This window comes from Oryctolagus cuniculus, chromosome 14 (genome assembly GCF_964237555.1).
Source record: "Oryctolagus cuniculus chromosome 14, mOryCun1.1, whole genome shotgun sequence".
Lineage (NCBI taxonomy): Eukaryota > Metazoa > Chordata > Mammalia > Lagomorpha > Leporidae > Oryctolagus > Oryctolagus cuniculus.
The window spans coordinates 39,365,185-39,384,398 of NC_091445.1; the positions used below are offsets into that span (position 1 = coordinate 39,365,185).

The 19,214-nt window shown below is 45.1% G+C and overlaps 1 protein-coding gene across 2 annotated transcripts in view; it reads right to left on the reverse strand.

Moving 5' to 3' along the window:
- Window positions 1-19,214, reverse strand: part of MCCC2 (methylcrotonyl-CoA carboxylase subunit 2) — a 73,077-nt gene that overhangs the window by 22,394 nt on the left and 31,469 nt on the right. The window contains exons 7-10 of one of the 2 annotated variants that reach the window (XM_002721104.5): window positions 10,704-10,817; window positions 7,324-7,388; window positions 3,814-3,913; window positions 3,607-3,702 (exon numbers count right to left, since the gene is read on the reverse strand). In XM_002721104.5, coding sequence (XP_002721150.1) covers window positions 3,607-3,702; window positions 3,814-3,913; window positions 7,324-7,388; window positions 10,704-10,817 — 375 coding nt within the window. The remainder of the gene's footprint in view (window positions 1-3,606; window positions 3,703-3,813; window positions 3,914-7,323; window positions 7,389-10,703; window positions 10,818-19,214) is intronic. The other variant, XM_051833261.2, reaches the window with a different exon arrangement.

Consider the following 19,214-nt stretch of genomic DNA (forward strand, 5'->3'; position numbering starts at 1 on the left):
GTTCTCCCTGATCGATGACAACTAACTGAGCACCAAAGGGGAAACTTGTTGAAATGAAATGGACACTATGAGAAACAGTGACTTGATCAGCTCTTGTCCTGATGGTTGATGTACAATGTAATACTTTATCCATTTTAGTATTTTTTTTTTGTTCTGGTACTGTTGGTTGAACTCTGTAATTAATACACAATTATTCTTAGGTGTTTAAATTTTAACTGAAAAGTGATCCTTGTTAGGAATTTGGAAAACATTATGCTGAGTGAAATAAGCCAATCCCAAAGGGACAAATACCACTTATTCTCCTTGATAGGTGACAACTAACTGAGTACTAAAAAGGAAACCTGTTAAAGTGAAATGAACACTATGAGAAACGGTGACTTGATCAGCCCTCACCCTGACTGTTGATAAGCAGCTTTATATGTTATCCCTCTTAGTATTTTTTTTGTTTGTTCTACTTAATACTTTTGGTTGAATACTGTAATCAATACACAATTCTTCTTAAGTGCTGAAACTTAACTGAAAAGTGATCACTGTTAAATATAAGAGTGGGAATAGAGAGGGAAGAGATGTGCAATTCGGGACATGCTCAAGCTGACTTACCTCAAACGGTAGAGTTAGAAACATACCAGGGGATTCCAATTCAATCCCATCAAGGTGGCATGTACCGATGCCATCTCACTAGTCCCAGTGATCAATTTCTGTTCACAATTGATCATAATGATAGGACTAAGAACCAAAGGGATCACATAAACAAGAATAGTGTCTGCAAATACTAGCTGATAGAATAAAAAAGGGAGAGAATGATCCAACATGGGAAGTGAGATACACAGCAGACCCATAGAATGGCAGATGTCCTAAAGAGCACTCTGGCCTCAGAATCAGCCTTAAGGCATTCGGATCTGGCTGAAAAGCCCATGAGAGTATTTCAGGCATGGAAAGCCAAGACACTCTGGGAAAAAAAAAAAAAAAAAAAAAAACCTAAATGAAAGATCTCCACGAGTGAGATCCCAGTGGAAAGAACGGGTCATCAAAGAAGGAGGTACCTTTCTCTGAAGGGAGGAAAGAACTTCCACTTTGACCATGGCCTTGTCTAAAAATTATCAGAGTCAGTGAACTCAAGGGGCTTCCATAGCCTTGGCAGCTCATGACAAGAGCCTAGGGTGATTACTGATGCCATAAACAAGAGTGTCAATTTGTTAAGTCAACAACAGGAGTCACTGTGCACTTACTCCTCATGTAGGATCTTTGTCCTTAGTGTGCTGTACATTGAGATTTAATGCTATAACTAGTACTCAAACAGTATTTTTCACTTTATGTTTCTGTGTGGGAGCAAACTGTTGAAATCTTTACTTAATGTATGCTAAACTGATCTTCTGTATATAAAGAGAAACGAAAATGAATCTTGATGTGAATGGAAGGGGAGAGGGAGTGGGAAAGGGAAGGGTTGCGGGTGGGAGGGACGTTATGGGGGGGAAGCCATTGTAATCCATATTCTGTACTTTGGCAATTTATATTCATTAAATAAAAGTTTAAAAAAAAAAAAAAGATCATCCACATGCGTACTGTTTGAAAGGAGTAGAAATAACTCAATTTATCCCTGGGACTAAGCATGAGACACCAGGACCATTTTCAAAGAGTCTGAGACATGGAGCCCTTTCCATACTTCTTCAGAAACTATCTGAGGTGAAACATATTCTTTTTCTACAAAGTTCCCACTTCCCTTTTCCTGTTTACCATGTCACTCACAGCCTTGTTTTGTAAGATGCAACAGCTGCAGAATGAGTGAATGCTCCCTAGTGTCTTCCTTCCCATAAAATAAAAAACCTGCTTTGAATTGTTTTTCAGTTATCTCTGGCCCAGTAATATAATGAGAGTATAATAGGTATCTGTTTCCCAAGCTCAGTACCTCCAAAATTAACCTTTTAAGTTGACACATGACAACTATCATTCTTCCACAGGAAGATAAAGATACTCAATGGGCACAGCAATCTAGGGCCATTTAGTGCAAAACCACCTTGCTTTTGGTTTGCAGTGACCCCAACACCACCCAGCCACACAAAATATCTTAATTTACCTTCCCAGAAACACAAACTTCAGGAAGCAGACAGATCGCATGGTTCTATTCCTATTCCTGGAGGCAGAAGTGGGTGCTCAAAGAGGTTAAATCTCAGCACTACCGACTGGGGAAACAAGGACCAGAACCCAGAGCGTCCAGCTCAGACACCAGTGCCGTCCCACGGCTCTACACACCAGCAAGACCTCCACCCGAGGCTTATTTGCTACCACAGGAAAATATAATGAACTGAAATCACAGCGATGAGCAAACATCAGCAAAAGGTGGAAGTCCAGGTTACTCTTCAAGAAGGCAACAGTCCATCTTTTTAAAAAAATTTCATTTAAAATGAAACAGAAACAACGTGAATGCGTGGATTTGGCTCTGTTCACTTCACCAGACAACACCTACATAGAACATGTACTAGGTAAACGCCACCGAATAAATGAAAATGTGGTTATGCTAAAAGAATGAATCCTCAGCCATCTAAAATTCTTGGCTGTTTGCAAAAATCATCTTTCAAGCACCTAAGATTGTAAGTACCATTTCTTTTTCTATGCCACCAAATAAATGAAAGTCAAACTAAGAACCTAATTCTAAAACTTACAGTTAAACTAAGCCACCCAGCTAAGGTGAAACATCAGCTGATGTCCTATAAAATTTGGGCTTTAAGGCCCTCTAACAGTAACAGAGTATTGTCTAAATAAATAACTGCACACATCTATACATTGAAATATTACATTCATCAGTTCATTCAAAAAGATACTGACCAAGAGCTTCAGGCACTACTGTAGGAGTTAGGACCCAACCACAGAAAATGTTTCATATATCCTATCTCAACTGCATAAAAATATACACACACACACACACACACACACATACACACACATTATGCCAAAACATCAAAACATCAGCTGCTTTCATTAGGTAGCAAAATGACAAGCAAATGTATTTTTTCTTTTTTGTATTTTTTTTACATTTTTCACAACTAGTAAAATTATAAAGCTTCTAACACAAATCTGCAATGAAGATAATTTCCTAATTTAGAAATAAAACACTACATGCATCGTGCAAACACTGAAAATTGTCAATCTAGATTACAGAAGACTACCTCAGCAATCGGTAACCATAGCAACATCTTCAACTATAATCAAGTCTACCCTTCACTAATGTCACACTGATCTAAAAGGGTATTTTTCCCCCAACAACTTCCTGACATTTCATCCACTTCCCGAAATAAGAACACTGAAGAGAAACAGTTGAATATCGTGAAGTTGCGCTACATCCTTACTCATGTCCACAGGAATATGGAATCCTATTTATCAACAATCCAAGCTTTGTGGCTGTACAACAAAAACTTTCCAATCCTAGAGTGTTTTCCCCTCTTTTAGTAATTACTGTCCTTACAATACCTATGCTATGGAGAAGTGTCTTTCCCATACACCTCGATACTCTGAGATCTAGATGAGTATACCACAACAAACTCTAGCTTGAAAACGGGCACACACAGGCTGACAGCACGGCTTACAGCTCACGGGTGCACTTTTACAAACCTCTCGGACATCAAAGTTCCTCTTGAGGTTGGCACCAACTATTCCATATAGTTCATCGGCAGGAAACAGAGGCTCTTCAGAAGGCTCGACGGTCACCTGTGGGCATCCAGAACAATCGATTTAACCTCTCTAAAGGCATGATTTCAGAGTGACATCGTCAAAATGCTTCCCAGGAAAATAAGAGGCAGAAGCACATCTCCTACTCACTTCTAATTTCTTCTGGTAATTGAGGTTCCTCACAACCTTCCTGGTTAAGTGGAGGGCATGCTGGTCATCCCAGGCATAGTGGTCAGTGACTCCAGACATTCTACAGGGTAAAGCACACTGATATAATCAGAGTGGGGCAAGAGTCACAGATCTTAGACCCCCAATATGTTCTCCCATCTGAGGATCACAGCTTGTTTACGTCCAAAACACCTTCATGAATGCCATCTTATCTGACACCCATCCCATCTGTGAGAAAACAGTGCTGTCTTGTTTCACAAACAGGAGAAACTGAGGTACACCTAAGAGCCCCTGGCAGCTGCATAAGAACCACATCTTCCAGTTTCCAACCGTGGCCTTGCTGCCAAGAGCATCTAATAAGCGCTCACCCCATGCACCTGGAACAGAACTAAATGTGAGGATGCCCCACAGGCAGTGCCTTTTCATGAGGTACTGATGCCAGCACCAGGTGTCCGCACCCGCCTGGCGTGCAGGGATACCACCAACTGTGGGCTCTATTTCTAAAGAGACTGCTGACTCCCTCTTTACAAAGTCACACCACTGCAAGTCATAAGGAACAAGGATCCAGTGTCCCTCAGATCACGTGTAAAACTGGAAACTAATAAAATGGTTCTATGATAAGGGCCATGGAAGTTCCCCTTGAATTTCAAGTGCAGTGACTGAAACATGGGCTTGCTCTGGTCACCAGTTCTGTTCCAATTAGATGACTTGCTATTTCACATGTCCTGTGACTCCCTAAAAAAGTATTTTTAAAACTCTGAAAGGTCAGGCAAAAATATAAACCTGAAATAAGCAGAATTTTAGATCATTTTATGAGTAAGCACTAAATTGCTGAAATCTAATATAGGGAACAATCCAATCCCCTGGGAAACATTTCTTAGAGCCACTTCTCCAGTGCTTGCTTGCCACTCCCCTCTGCAGTGGGTGTCCCTCAACAAGGGCAGGGGCCACGCTTCCTCCCCTCCATATCCTCCAATGCCTCGCAAATGGTAGACCCTTCAGTTTCTTTCAGGCATTTCCCAATCGGCCACACCCTTTATTCCTTCACACCAAATACGAGGCACATCACTGACTTCAGCCTACACTGTGATGCAATAAGAAACAGAAGCATAAAGAAGCTGCTTCTAAAACAGTCAGGACAGAAAATGCTTTCTTGGGGCCAGCGCTGTGGCACAGTGGGTGAAGCCGCCTGCAGCGCCAGCATCCCATGTGGTCACCGGTTCGAGACCTGGCTGCTCCACTTCTGATCCAGCATACTGCTGTGGCCAGGGAAAGTAGTAGAAGATGGCCCAAGTCCTGTACCCACACGAGAAACTTGGAAGAAACTTGGAAGAAACTCCTGGCTCCAGACTTTGGATCAGCAGAGCTCCAGCTGTTGCAGCCAAATGGGGAGTGAACCAGCGGATGGAAGACCTCTCTCTCTGCCTCTCCTTCTCTCTGTGTGTAACCGTGATTTTCAAGTAAAATAAATCTTAAAAAGAAAGAAAGAGAGAGAGAGAGAGAGAGAGAGAGAGGAAAGAAAAGAAAAGAAAAGAAAAGAAAAGAAAAGAAAAGAAAAGAAAAGAAAAGAAAAGAAAATGCTTTCTTGTAAAGCTGTTTACTATTACCAAAACCGCAGAAAAGGAAACCTTTGACGAGACACTGTAGATGTAAGTCTGTGTCACAGGAGCCCTGAACCATGACCCATCAGACAGGTATAAACATGAATTCATAATAACAAACAGAAAGCAGAGCAATTCATGACAACTAAATTTTACAACACTGTTAAAAAAAAAAAAGAGCCGTCACAACGTCATCACGTCCCCACGGTTTTAAGCAGGTAGCCATGCACAGAGAGCATGGCACACGTGGGACAGTGTGCTAGGAGGCCAATGCGCTCCACATCTTCATTTTACATGAGGAACCGGGACCCAGGGAGGAGAAGCAGTCTGTGCAAGTCACAAGGATAACAGAGAGGCTAACAGAAGATGAATTCCAGAATCTACATCTCTAACGTGATCCACTGCCTACAGGCGGTCAACATTTCATAAAAATTAATGCCCTTCTGGAAGTGGGGGTGGGAGAGGGTGGGTATGGGGGGAAGAATCACCGTATTCCCAAAGGTGTACTTATGAAATTTGTACTCATTAAATAAAAGGCTTCTTTGGAAAAAAAAAATAATGCCTTCCAATACTACCTTCAACCCCTTCCCTTGAGCAGGTACCCACAAACAACAGAAGTCTGCTCTGCGCCATCCACCTAACACCTTTCTACCTGCAGCCTCCTTTTCTCTGGGTTGGAACGTCCACCCAGCCAGCAATCACTTTCCTGTCCACCTGTGACAGTTGGTCAATGGCCCAACAGACAGTAACGCCACGCCTGTGTTCACTGAAATTCCAGCATTCTGTTCAAACGCAGGCAGAATTCAACCTCCGCTAAGCTCTGCTCCAAACTCCTCATCAGCACCTTGATCATTCCACCTTTAGTTAAAATTGGAAGAGTGCATCTTACCATTTTTTTTTTAGTTCATTCATTTCTTTCTCTTATCTGCTTAATTATAAAATGTGAGGGCAGAAGCTAGGCCTGAAATGTTTCTCTATGACTCATAATACTTAGTACAATCAATCTATCCATAAGAAGCGTTCAGTGTGAAAGGAATGACTGAGATCCTGTGGCAAAGGTCCTGTAAACACCATCAAATGGCACACCAGTTTTTTGATAGGACCTCCTGGACTCTTCTCATAACCACTGCCTCCTGAGTTTGCCATGGGGCAGAGCAAGGTGAGGTTTATTACACCTGCACGGCCTCTGAACCCAATGACAGGACGGACTTGCCATTTGTGTCTGGGTTCCTAGGGCACGGTCCTGAGCCCTTCTCTATTTGCATTCACACTACGGTGAGCTCACCTTGTCTCATGGTTTTAAACTCCATTTCTGTAGATGACTCCCAAGTAACAACCTCTAACCCTGATGTGGACTCCCGACTCTGACAGCCACTGCCTGCTCAGCAGTCTCTACCAGGACATCTCACGGGCATCTCTAACTTACCAGTTCCCGAAGCAAAGCCTGACCATCTGCCTCAGCTCCAGATCTGCTCCTCCTCCCGCTGTGCTAACTGCAGGAAACGAACGCACTTCACATCATCCTCTCAGCCACTGACTTTGGCTGTAGCCCTTATATGAAACCCATCAACAAGTCTCTCAGTTCTACCTCTAAAACAAAACACTGCCTGTACTGCCTGGTACATAATAGTTGCCACACGGTGTTTAAAAATAAATAAGAAATCTGTCTCTCCAGCCCCTGGCTATGATGAAAAAGCTGAGGCTCTAGCTTGGAAGTGCAGCTCTACAGTTCAAAGACTGAACCTGAACAGCAGACTGAGGACAGATAAGCTGTGGTCTGGTCTGGCACGTTCAGTATGGGGCGGGGGTGGGGTGGGGTGGGTGTAAAACTGCTTTTAAACAAACAAAGCAACAGTCGGTCCTGAAAAGAAACACCTAGCTCCCACTGCACCTGCAATGAAGATCAGCTCCTCCAAGATCCTCTGCAGACACCTCTTCTCCAGTTGCCGCTTTAACCTGCAACACACACACAGAACCAGTGTTGAGACGGGTCCATCAGAGAATGAAAGAGTTGTCCTAATCAGCTCACCTCCCAGACCACACCTACACCCTCTCACCTACAGAGCTCAAGAGTTTTCTCATTCCACTCCCCAACAAGCCTAGGGAAAACTCTCCCTAGCCGGTGGATGGGAAATCAGAGCTCAAGGTCACTAAGAGCTGGCCCACAGCCCCTGAGCAAGCAACGGAGCGCGACTGCAGCCCAGCAGGTTCTGAGCTGAAAGTCCACGCCCCTTCCCTACGTTATGGTCAAGCCTCTGTGTCTGTGGGTGTGTGTACCTCCCACCACCCAGGTCGCCTCGCCTTCTCCCTACCTGGTGAATGCTGTCCACTGAGCCTTCAAGTGCCACCTGGAGTCACCTGCAGCTTTCCCCAACCCACCCAGACCTCCTCCTGCTTAGACAAGAGTAACAGAGTAGCTTTGCCACGCACAGTCTAAGAGTCACGGCCCTTGCCAGACTGAACCTCAGCGATCTGCACATCTCTGCTGTCTATACTGTGAGTTGAGCAACAACAGGAACTGTGCCTTACTCATCTTTGAATACTCAATAACAATGCAGAAATATTTCAGTCACTATCAGAAAGTATTATCCAGTAATAACTTCAAGATGAGAAAAAAATCTCCAAGGCTTACCTAAATCTAAGATCTAGCAGACTATAACCAAAAAGAAAGAAACCTCTAGTAATAAATTATGAGTGATTTAATTATAGCCAGAGGAAATCGAATAGGAAAAAGAAAGAAAAATCACTGAATGCCAAATGTCAATCATCATCCCTTAGGAACTGCTCATTGATTACTAGTTCTTCAGTTGATTAATTTGCTTCTTTTTCTTCACATAGGAAAATTATTTATTAAAAATAATCAATATTAACCTGAAATACAGCATAGGAATGATTTCTTATTCATGAAATCAAAAACTTTGTCTTACCTAACTAAAATGTTTTTCCCCAGGGGAAGGCAAACAGAATTTTCACCTCCAATTATTCCACTCTCATAACTAAACTCCTGGTTCTCTTCTTTCCAAAAAAAATCTGTGGGGTCTGGCTCTGTGGCATAGTAGTCTTAAGCCACCTCCTGCAGTGCCGACATCCCACATGGGCGCCAGTTCGAGTCCTGGCTGCTCCACTTAAAATCCAGCTCTCTGCTATGGCCTGGGAAAGCAGTGGAAGATGGCCCAAGTCCTTGGGCCCCTGCACCCATGTGGGAGACCCAGAAGAAGCTCCTGGTTCCTGGCTTCGGATCGGCCCGGCTCCAGCTATTGCACCATTACAGCCATTTGGGGAGTGAACCAGTGAATAGAAGACCCCTCTCCCTCCCTCTCCCTCTCTCTCCCTCTCTCTCCGCCTCTGTAACTCTGCCTTTCAAATAAATAAATAAAATCGTTTTTTAAAAAAATCTGTGTAAAATATCTCTCAGTCCAGACAATAATTAGAAGTGTCTGGATATTTAAAGTCGTAAGGAGGAATGAACCACAGATACGCTATATTTACACTCAGAGAGCTAACATCAACTGAGAACAATAATGATTGTCATCAGTTATTGTTTACCAACACCCACAACATGTTTGATACTGTGATAGGTACAAAGATGACAGAAAATTAAAACAGTTCATTCCACCAAGTAAGAAGCTCAGAAGATAAACAGTACAAAAAGCTTCTTTAAAAACCTAACTTATTACTCTCTTTCTTTTGCAACCACCCTAAGCTACTGCAGGCAACAGCCATAGAAGCTCACACCACACATGAATCTATAGCCTTCCCTCAGCCCTCAGACAAGCAGACGGCAGAATTTCGAATTCTCACGTGGATGAGGCTGCAGCTCCGTACCCGCCACCCATGGTCTTGCAAAGGCAATGGCAGGCACTGAACCAGCGCCTGCTCTCACGGAACTGCAGGCTTGCCTGGCTGGCCACTGAGCTGTGTCTCTCTAATACGAATCTGAATGCACTGAACAGACAATGCAACTGCTGGCCCTAAGACACAACCTTCTCTCTAAAACACAGAGCAGGGACTGGCACTGTGGCATAGTGGGTAAAGCCGCTGTCTGCAGTGCTGGCATCCCATATGGGCGCCAGTTCAAAACCTGGATGCTTTACTACTGATCCAGCTCTCTGCTATGGCCTGAAAAAGCAGAAGATGGCCCAAGTCCTTGGGCCCCTGTACCCACATGGGAGACCCGGAAGAAGCTCCTGGTTCCTGGCTTCGGATCAGTGCAGCTCTAGCTGTTGTAGCCACTCAGGGAGTGAACCAGCGGATGGAAGACCTCTCTCTCTGTCTGCCTTTCCTTCTCCCTCTGTGCAACTCTTTCAAATAAATAAATAAATCTTAAAAAAAAAAAAAAAAAAACAGAGCACTATTCCAATATGAGGATGCTGCCTATACTCCCAATAGATGTTTTCAATTTTTAGTCATTCCTTTACTCATTTTCTAATAAGAAATAAGCATAAACTACTCATGGAGTGTTTGCACCCTCTACTCTGCATTACGCTGAGTGAAACAGGCCGGTCATAGAAGTCAGATACAGCATGACTGCACGTGCATGGGATGCACCCAGAGTACTCCAGTCCACAGAGACAGAACATAGCGTGCTAGTTACCAGCGCAGTGGAAGTGGTGGGTGTCTAATGGGCTTCAGTTTGGGAAGACAAAAAGATTCTAAGATGGAAGGTGGCAGTGGTGGCACAAATGTCACTCCCCCACTCGCGGAGGAACTACACCGGACACTGTTTTCTTTCCCCGATGCTTCCCGGATCTGCTGCCGCTCCCCCGCCTCCGCGGAGGAGCGGCACCAACGAGCTCTCCAACCGACTCTTTCAGGGGGGCCCGCATGTTGTCTCTCTCCTCCTTTTATAGTCCTCTCCCAATAATCCGTGCTCCGCTGCCCGCATGCTGAGCACGCCGCTTTCCTCCAAACAGGGGTTGGGTCAGGAATCAGCTAATTAACGAAGCAGCTGTGTAAGATTTGTTTACTCTCTCTCAGCACCATATGGTGGGAGATCAGACGCATAGAGTTAGTTTCAGTCCACAGTCTCAGTACTTATTTGTCCCCCCGGGCGCCCCGCCATGTTGCGGGAGACGGACCCTGCTCCCCACACACAAACATATGCATCTACCTAATGCCACAGAACTGTATGCTTAAAAATGGTACAAGTGATATACTTTAGGTTATAAACATAAATGTTATATTTTATCACATTTTAAAAATCATCAATAATCAGTGCAAATGATTTTCTCTATGGATCTGAACTTCAGTCAGTCACGATTATGTCCTTACCAAGGGAGGTCCAGCCAAGAAGATGGTGCCCTGCTTGCGGACGATGATGTTTTCATCAGCCATTGCAGGCACGTAGGCGCCTCCCGCCGTACAGGAGCCCATGACCACTGCTATCTGGAATTCAAGCACACCACAAGCCCCTAAGATGCAGCTCAGACAGAGAAGTGTACCATGTTTGATCTGTAGCCCCAGTGACCAGGGGATGGCACTAGCTGGTCCCTAGACCTTTTTATTTATTTATTTATTTTTTGACAGGCAGAGTGGACAGTGAGAGAGAGAGACAGAGAGAAAGGTCTTCCTTTGCTGTTGGTTCACCCCCCAATGGCTGCTGCAGCTGGCGCACCGCGTTGATCAGTAGCCAGGAGCCAGGTGCTTCTCCTGGTCTCCCATGCAAGTGCAGGGCCCAAGGACCTGGGCCATCCTCCACTGCACTCCCGGGCCACAGCAGAGAGCTGGCCTGGAAGAGGAGCAACCAGGACAGAATCCAGCGCCCCGACCAGGACTAGAACCCGGGGTGCTGGCGCCACAGGCGGAGGATTAGCCTAGTGAGCCATGGCGCTGGCCTAGACTTTATTTTTAAAAGAGTCCTCTAAACACTGGGAATATTGTCCTCATTTCTTGTATCAAAACATTGTGAATGGCCGGTGCTGCAGCTCACTGTGCTAATCCTCCACCTGTGGCACCAGTACCCCGGGTTCTAGTCCCGGTTGGGGTGCCGGATTCTGTCCCGGTTGCTCCTCTTCCAGTCCAGCTCTCTGCTGTGGCCCAGGAAGGCAGTGGAGGATGGCCCAGGTCCTTGGGCTCTGCACCCGCATGGGAGACCAGGAGGAAGCACCTGGCTCCTGGCTTCAGATCAGCGCAGCGCGCTGGCCGTAGCAGCCACTTGGGGGGTGAACCAACGGAAAAAAAGAAGACCTTTCTCTATGTCTCTCTCTCTCATTGTCTAACTCTGCCTGTCAAAAAAAAAAAAAAAATCATTGTGAATGGTTTATGTCACTCTTTTAATAAAATGCGTGGCCAAGCTCCGTGTCAGAGAGGAGAATGGCCCGATACTCTCTTACCCTATGCAACTAATGGAGAGAACAAGCTCACAATATACTCCAAATTTAGCGAACCTGTGTGGAAAGGACAGCTATGAGATCTAATAACAAATCCTCAAAGCCCTCTAAACAATTGTCCCTCACCTCAAAGCAATACAGAAAATAGTGGGTAAAGCTGCCACCTGCAGGGCTCTCTGCTAATGCGCCTGGGAAAGCAGTGGAACAAAGTCCAAGTCCTTGGGCCCCTCACCCACATGGGAGACCTGGAAGAAGTTCCAGGCTTCAGATTAGCCCAGCTCTGGCCAATGTGGCCAACTGGGGAGTGAACCAGAGAACAGAAGACCTCTTTCTCTCTCTCTCTCTCTCTCTCTCTCTGCCTCCGCCTCTCTCTAATTCTGCCTTTCAAATAAATAGATATTTTTTAAAAGTTCATGGAAAAATGGAGCTGAAAGATAATACACATTTCCCATGAATCTCAAAAATTCAAAAAAAAAAAGAAAAAAGAATTCTTCACTTGAGCATGTCTCACATTTTGTTACCCTGACACTTTCTCGATATAAAAGTGATGCTATCATTGCACTGGAAAGTATCGCTCAAAAGAAAATCGGCCATGCTGAACGAAGCTGGATGCCGTGTGCAGCGGAGCTCTCAGCACCAATTTTCTCTGCTTTGGTGTGTACAAAATGTTCCACAACAAGCTTAAAGAATTCTTGCTCGGAGATTAGTATGGCACAAGGAATAATAAATACAGGTTTGGCTGATTAGAAATATCATCAAAGAGAAAGACGTATATAATGGATATTTTTGAAATTATCATATGAAAGTAGTTTCCATCACTTTCCTTACAGCCATGCTAATATCTGTTATGAAAAACAACATGCCGCCAGCACCACGGCTCACTAGGTTAATCCTCCGTCTACGGCACTGACACCCCAGGTTCTAGTCCCAGTTGGGGCGCTGGATTCTGTCCCGGTTACTCCTCTTCCAGTCCAGCTCTCTGCTGTGGCCCGGGAAGGCAGTGGAGGATGGCCCAGGTCCTTGGGCCCTGCACCCGCATGGGAGACCAGGAGGAAGCACCTGGCTCCTGGCTTCAGATCAGCGCAGCGTGCCGGCCGTAACGCACCAGCCGTAGCGGCCACTTGGGGGGTGAACCAATGGAAAAGGAAGAGCTTTCTCTTTGTCTCTCTCTCTCTCTCACTCTCTAACTCTGCCTGTCAAAAAAGAAAAAAAAAAAAAAAAAGAAAGAAAGAAAAAGAAAAACAACATGCCATACTGGTATGAATCCACAGATAAAAGGTAGCAAGTGTTTTCCATCCCAATGGCCATCACAAAAAAACATTTTTCCCTTAACTAAAGGTTCATGCATGTTATTAAAAGTGGCTGTCACATTTGTCAACATATTAATGAGATGTTTATCTCACTGTCTTGCTTATCATCCACAAGTTTGTTTTAAAGGTTTCTATGGCTACAAAAACTCCTGCCTGTGAAAACAAGGTAACATTCATTGTATCAGTGTTTATAATAGGAAAAATATGCAAATAGGCAACATGGCCATCCACACAACACTGTAATGGTAAATGAATTCCAGATAAATTTTTAAGCCAATAAATACTCTAAATATCTGAGACAAAAATAACAAAATGACTGTTAACACTTAACAAATCCAGATGGTGAGTATGTGAGCATTCCATTCTATTATTCTTTATACTTCCTACACTTCTGAAAATTATTTTATGGGCTATTCTGAAGGCTCTGTAGGGAACAAGGACATAAATTCACCTTACTGCCCTGTTCTCTATAATAGAACACCAGGTTCAGCTCAAACTATTTTCAGTATTCAATAAGAAAAAAAGTCAAGAAACTTAGAGAAGAGTCACAATGATGTAAGAATCTAAAAAGGAGCCGTTTTCCAAAATAAGACCCAAAGAACCAAACAGGCATAGTGGAGTTCCACAAAAACAACTCAAGAGCAAAGGGAAAGGGAAGAACAGCAAGTATCAGCAACAAATTCAAAACCTGGGGAGGGGTGGCGAGGGCAAGGAGACCAAGAAAGAGGGCTAATTTTGTCCGAACACCATCCTACCATCTGCCATGGGACGCATGCCTGTCTCCCTCCCCCGCCCCCCATTCACATGTTATTTGATAGGAAGTTATTTGAAGGTACAGCCTTTGGGAAGTCTTCATATTTAGATGAGGCCATGAGGGAGGAGCGCCCATGATGGGATGAGTGCCCTAGAAAAGGAGGAAGAGAGAGGAGCTCTCTCCATCCACCAAGCCTGGAAGAGGGCCCCCACTCGGCCCCCAACCACCCTGGCCCTCTGCCTCCAGGAGTGTGAGAAATAAGTGCTGGTTGTCGAAGCCACCCAGTTGTTGATGATCTAGTAAAGCAGCCCAAACTAAGACTCTGCATGATTGAGAGGAGCAGGAAGGGGTGACCAGTTTGGCAGAAACATCACAGGTGAAGAGCTGATTCCTTCAGGGCATCGAACCACATATCTAAGGGCACTCCTTCAGTACCAAACCAACCAACAACTGACTTCTCTGACACCAGCTCACGCATGCTCAGAAAAGTACAGGAGTGGGGCAGGCAGATTTCTGCAAGGACCCCAGTGATCCCCGACTGTCATCAGGATTCATATCTGTGGCACGTCCCCTTGAGGGTGTGGCGGATCTAACAGTTTGCTTGTTACAAACAGAACATGGCCAGTCACGGCTGTCACTTCTGTGGTCAGGTCACGACAGACGGCGTCTTCCCCCGCGTTGCCCTCTCTCCTGTGCTGGCACCCTTTCTTGCTTTCATGAAGCCAGGTGACCCATGTGAGATGCTCCAAGGCAAGGAACTGAGTAAGGGGGCCAGCATTTGGTGCGGTGGCTAAGACGCTGCTTGGGACAGTCGCAGCTCATAGTGCAGTGCCTGGATTCTGGCTGCTCGGTGTCCAATCCAGCTTCTGGTAATGTGTGTCCTGGGGGCAGCAGATGATGGCTTAAGCAGCTGGGTCCTGGACACCAACATGGCCAACCCTGACTGAGTTCCAGGCTCCTGGCTTCAGCCTGCCCCAACCCTTGTTGTTGTGGGCATTTGGAGAGTGAACCAGAGGATGCAAGATCTCTGTCTCTCTGCCCTTCAAATAAAATGAAAATAGATGAATAATACTTTTTAAAAGAAAACTGAGTGAGGCCTGTGAAGAACTGTACCCTGCTGACAACCACGTGAGCAGGCTAGGAGGTGGACCCTTCCTAGTCAAGCCCCGAAATGACTGAGAGACCCAGAGCTAAGCCTGACTTCCAACCCACAGAACCTGCAAGAAAATAAACGTGTAGTGTATTTACACTGCCAAGCTGAGGGATGTATTCTGCAGCAATATGCCAGCAAGAGAGAGTTCAAGAACCATCTACTGGGGTTGGCGTTTAGGCTAGCAGTTAAGACGCTATTAAAGACACCTGTGTCCCACACTGACATGCTTGGACTCAAAACCCAGCTCCAGCTCCCGACTCCAGCTTTCTGCTAATGCAGACCTGGGAGGCAGTGGCAATGGTTCAAGTGGTTAGGTTCCCGCACCCATGTGGAAAACCTGGGTTGAGGCCGGCGCCGCGGCTCACTAGGCTAATCCTCCACCTTGCGGCACCAGCACACCGGGTTCTAGTCCCAGTCGGGGCACCGGATTCTGTCCCGGTTGCCCCTCTTCCAAGCCAGCTCTCTGCTATGGCCAGGGAGGGCAGTGGAGGATGGCCCAAGTACTTGGGCCCTGCACCCCATGCTTCCATGGAGCACCTGGCTCCTGCCTTCGGATCAGCGCGGTGCGCCAGCCAATGCACGCTGGCCGTGGCGGCCATTGGAGGGTGAACCAACGGCAAAGGAAGACCTTTCTCTCTGTCTCTCTCACTGTCCACTCTGCCTGTCAAAAAATAAAAAAAATATATATAAGCTCTGTGAAGACCTGGGGCAGACTTTGCTTAGAAGTACTTTTTTGTTGTGTACTTCAAAGAATCTGTAAACTCCTCAGCTACTCCAGAGGTGGGAGACAGATGGGTAAGCAGAGGTCTGTACCATCCCAGAGTATGAAAAACCAAGAGCAAGACATAGATGAACTCTGAAATCGCTGTGTTCGGTGAAAGAAACCAGCCACAAAAGACCACTTATTCTATGATGTTATTTATATGAAATGTCCAGAACAGGCCCATGCACAGAGACAGAAAGCAGATGAGTGTTGCCTTGGGCTGGGGGCAGGGGAGTGACTGCTGATAGTGTGCCAAAAATACTCTAAAATCAACTCGACTCTGTGACTATCCAAAAATCTACTTATTGCACCCATTACATGGGAACACAAATTATATCTCTATAAACCTGAGTGGAATTCAAAAATAAATTAAAAACAAGAGCTAGAGTTACTAAACGTACAGGAATAAAAATTTCAAATTTTTTTGTCAATAAGAATGGGAGGGGGAAGGAAAGAGATCATTCTAGTCACAAGTATCTAACAGGCAAAAAATTTATTACTGCTAAAGCAAACACTGATAATGGAAATACAAATTAAATAAACCAACACAGATAAGTCAGCAATCAATGCCAAGCCACTGTCACACCACTTCGCTCATCATCTAATTCTGAGTCACAAAGAGGATGTGAGAGTCACTCACACACAAAGGAGATGAAGAGCAGGAACTACAAGAGCTCTGCTACTGGGTCTGCTTTTCCTACTCGCAAAGCAGGGTCAAAGAGCACTGACAACTTCCTGGAGCCACACACACACCCACACACACACACACACACACACACACGCACGTGGTACAACCAGGCTCTCACGCGAGCCCACACCCGACACATGCTCTGCAACCCAGAAAGAGAAGGCTGCTGCCGTCCCCACTAAGGGGACGTGAAAGGACGTGAGATGCATGGCCATATACTTTTCTGACCACACTCAAGGCACATCTGGCTTGTGTTTAGTGTGGAATGCAGATATGTGCCGAGAGAGACGTCACAGGATCCCCATTTATATCAGGACACAGGTGAACTCCAAAGACCGCCATCGAGAGGCCACAGTCCACCCCATCACCAGTGGTGACAGAAGCAAAGCCCAGAGATCCTTCTTGCTGGGTGAGGAACCCCATGGTGGTTCTAATGGAGTGTGGAGCTGAAAGCTCCAACCTTATAATGATGGCTTGGCCTTCCTGGGAACCAGGCCCTCAAGGAGCCCACCAAGAGTAACCCCATCAGAATAAGGGATGCTCCCATCTCCCATGACATTCCAAGGGATTTAGGGGCTCTGTATCAGGAACCAGAGTCAAAGACCAAACTTTAGAACAACAGATGCTGCAGGCACCCGCTATGCATTAGGAAATCACTGATGTTTTAAGGAGCTCTAGGCCAAGGACTGAGGTCAGAGATCAGAGATACCACCTCATACTAAAACACTAGCAAGAAATGTTCAGAGACACAAAGCCTCAAGGTTTACAAGCAGAGATATTGAGGGGGCAGGACCAGGAGAGGTCAGGGAGAGAACAGGCAAGGAAGCCATGACAGTTTATAAAATCATCAACAAAGATTGCAGAAATTAAAAGGAGAAAGTAGAAGGAAAACAGGGAAACCCTACAGGCATGACTTAAGGAGAATTTCAGGAAAGGGAACAAATGACAACACCATGAGGTAGAGTGAGAGACTCTGGCCTCTGGGTCAGTGGGCATCGTCTGGGACATAATCCCAAAGACACAATTCCTAATGCCACAATCCTGAATGTTGAAATCCCCGAAGATTAAAGTCTCAAAAGTATAATTCTAGAAAAAGTCACTTTAAAAGTTCTTTAAAAGATACTTATACATGCTTTTAAAGGGGGATTTGAGAAACATTAAAAAAATGTGCAGAACAGGTAATGACTCACATTATACAATAAAAATGCAATGATAGGGACTGGTTTGTGGCATAACACTGGCATCCCAAATAAGTGTCAGTTCAAGTCCTGGCTGCCCCACTTCCAATCAGCTCCTTGTAAATGCATCTGGGAAAGCAGAAAAGAATGGCCCAGGTGCTTGGGCCCCTGCCACCTATGTGGGAGACCCAGACTTCAGCCTGGCCCAGCCCCAGCCATTGCAGTCATTTGGAGAGTGAACCACCGATGGAAGATCTCTTTCTTCCTCTCCTATTAATGCTGTCTTTCAAATAAATAAGATAAATCTTTTAAAAAAAATATACATACTTTTGCAAGCATAAACACTCAGGTACACAAATGATAGTCACACAGGTATAAAAATTATAAAGAGATGAACTATACTCACAATCAGTCAAAAAGTAGAAACTGTATAATCACATATTCCTATGGTTGGAAACTGTTTACAGTGAGCTTTGTAACTGGAGTCACCCGAGAAACAGTGACAGGTGACCTAAAGTCATTTGATAAGATCAATCAGAATTCCCCAGGGGTCACACAGCGCATATATATATATATATGAATATAGTCACCTGAAGAGCTGAGACACTTCACAAAGGCAGATGAACAGAAAGGACATAACTTCCCGAAAAGTGCCAGCATCTTTACACACATATATGTACCACTTAACACACAACATGAATGTGATGATGCAACATATGTGGAGTCACATTTGCATGGAATGTATAAAAGTAATTCGAATTCTGTAAGTCTTTATTTTAAAAAGGCAGAGTGACAGGGAGAGAAAGACAGAGACAAAGAGAAAGAAATCTTCCTTCCACTGATCCACCCCTCAAATGGCCAGAAGAACTAGGGCTGGGCCAGGAAAATTGGGAACCAGGAAGCCTTGGGTTCTAAATTCCTGCTTAAATAAAAGAGAAAAAATAAATGCAAAGAGAAGTGGCTCAATGAAATAATCACTGGGTTACAAGTTTTAGAAAACAAAAATAAAAGCGCAAAAAGAAGACAATCAGAGGACTTTTAGTCATTTTAGATTTTTTATCATAGGTAGGTTTTGCTTATTCAAAAAAACTGTGCATTTTTCATAAAAGACTTTATGCTAAAGCACCTCAAGCTTTGAGTTCCACAGAAAAAGACCCCGCCTGGCTTCATTTACCAGCACAGGGCTGGCTCACAGCAGATCCTCCATAAATAGTAGCAGAATAGTATGCTTTAGTCTCCACAGAAGCTACATGAACAACAATGACACAAAGCAAATTATACACATGCAAGATGACAGAGGTCTACAGTGGGTTGAGCAACAGCCCCAAAAGATGGGACCACGGCCTGATCCCCAGGACCTGTGGATGTGACCTTACTTGGGAAAAGGGCCTGAGTGTGTGTGATTATATTAAGATAATAATGGACCTTAAATCCAATAACAAGTTGGCCGGCGCCGTGGCTCAATAGGCTAATCCTCCACCTTGCGGCGCCGGCACACCGGGTTCTAGTCCCGGTTGGGGCGCCGGATTCTGTCCCGGTTGCCCCTCTTCCAGGCCAGCTCTCTGCTATGGCCAGGGAGTGCAGTGGAGGATGGCCCAGGTGCTTGG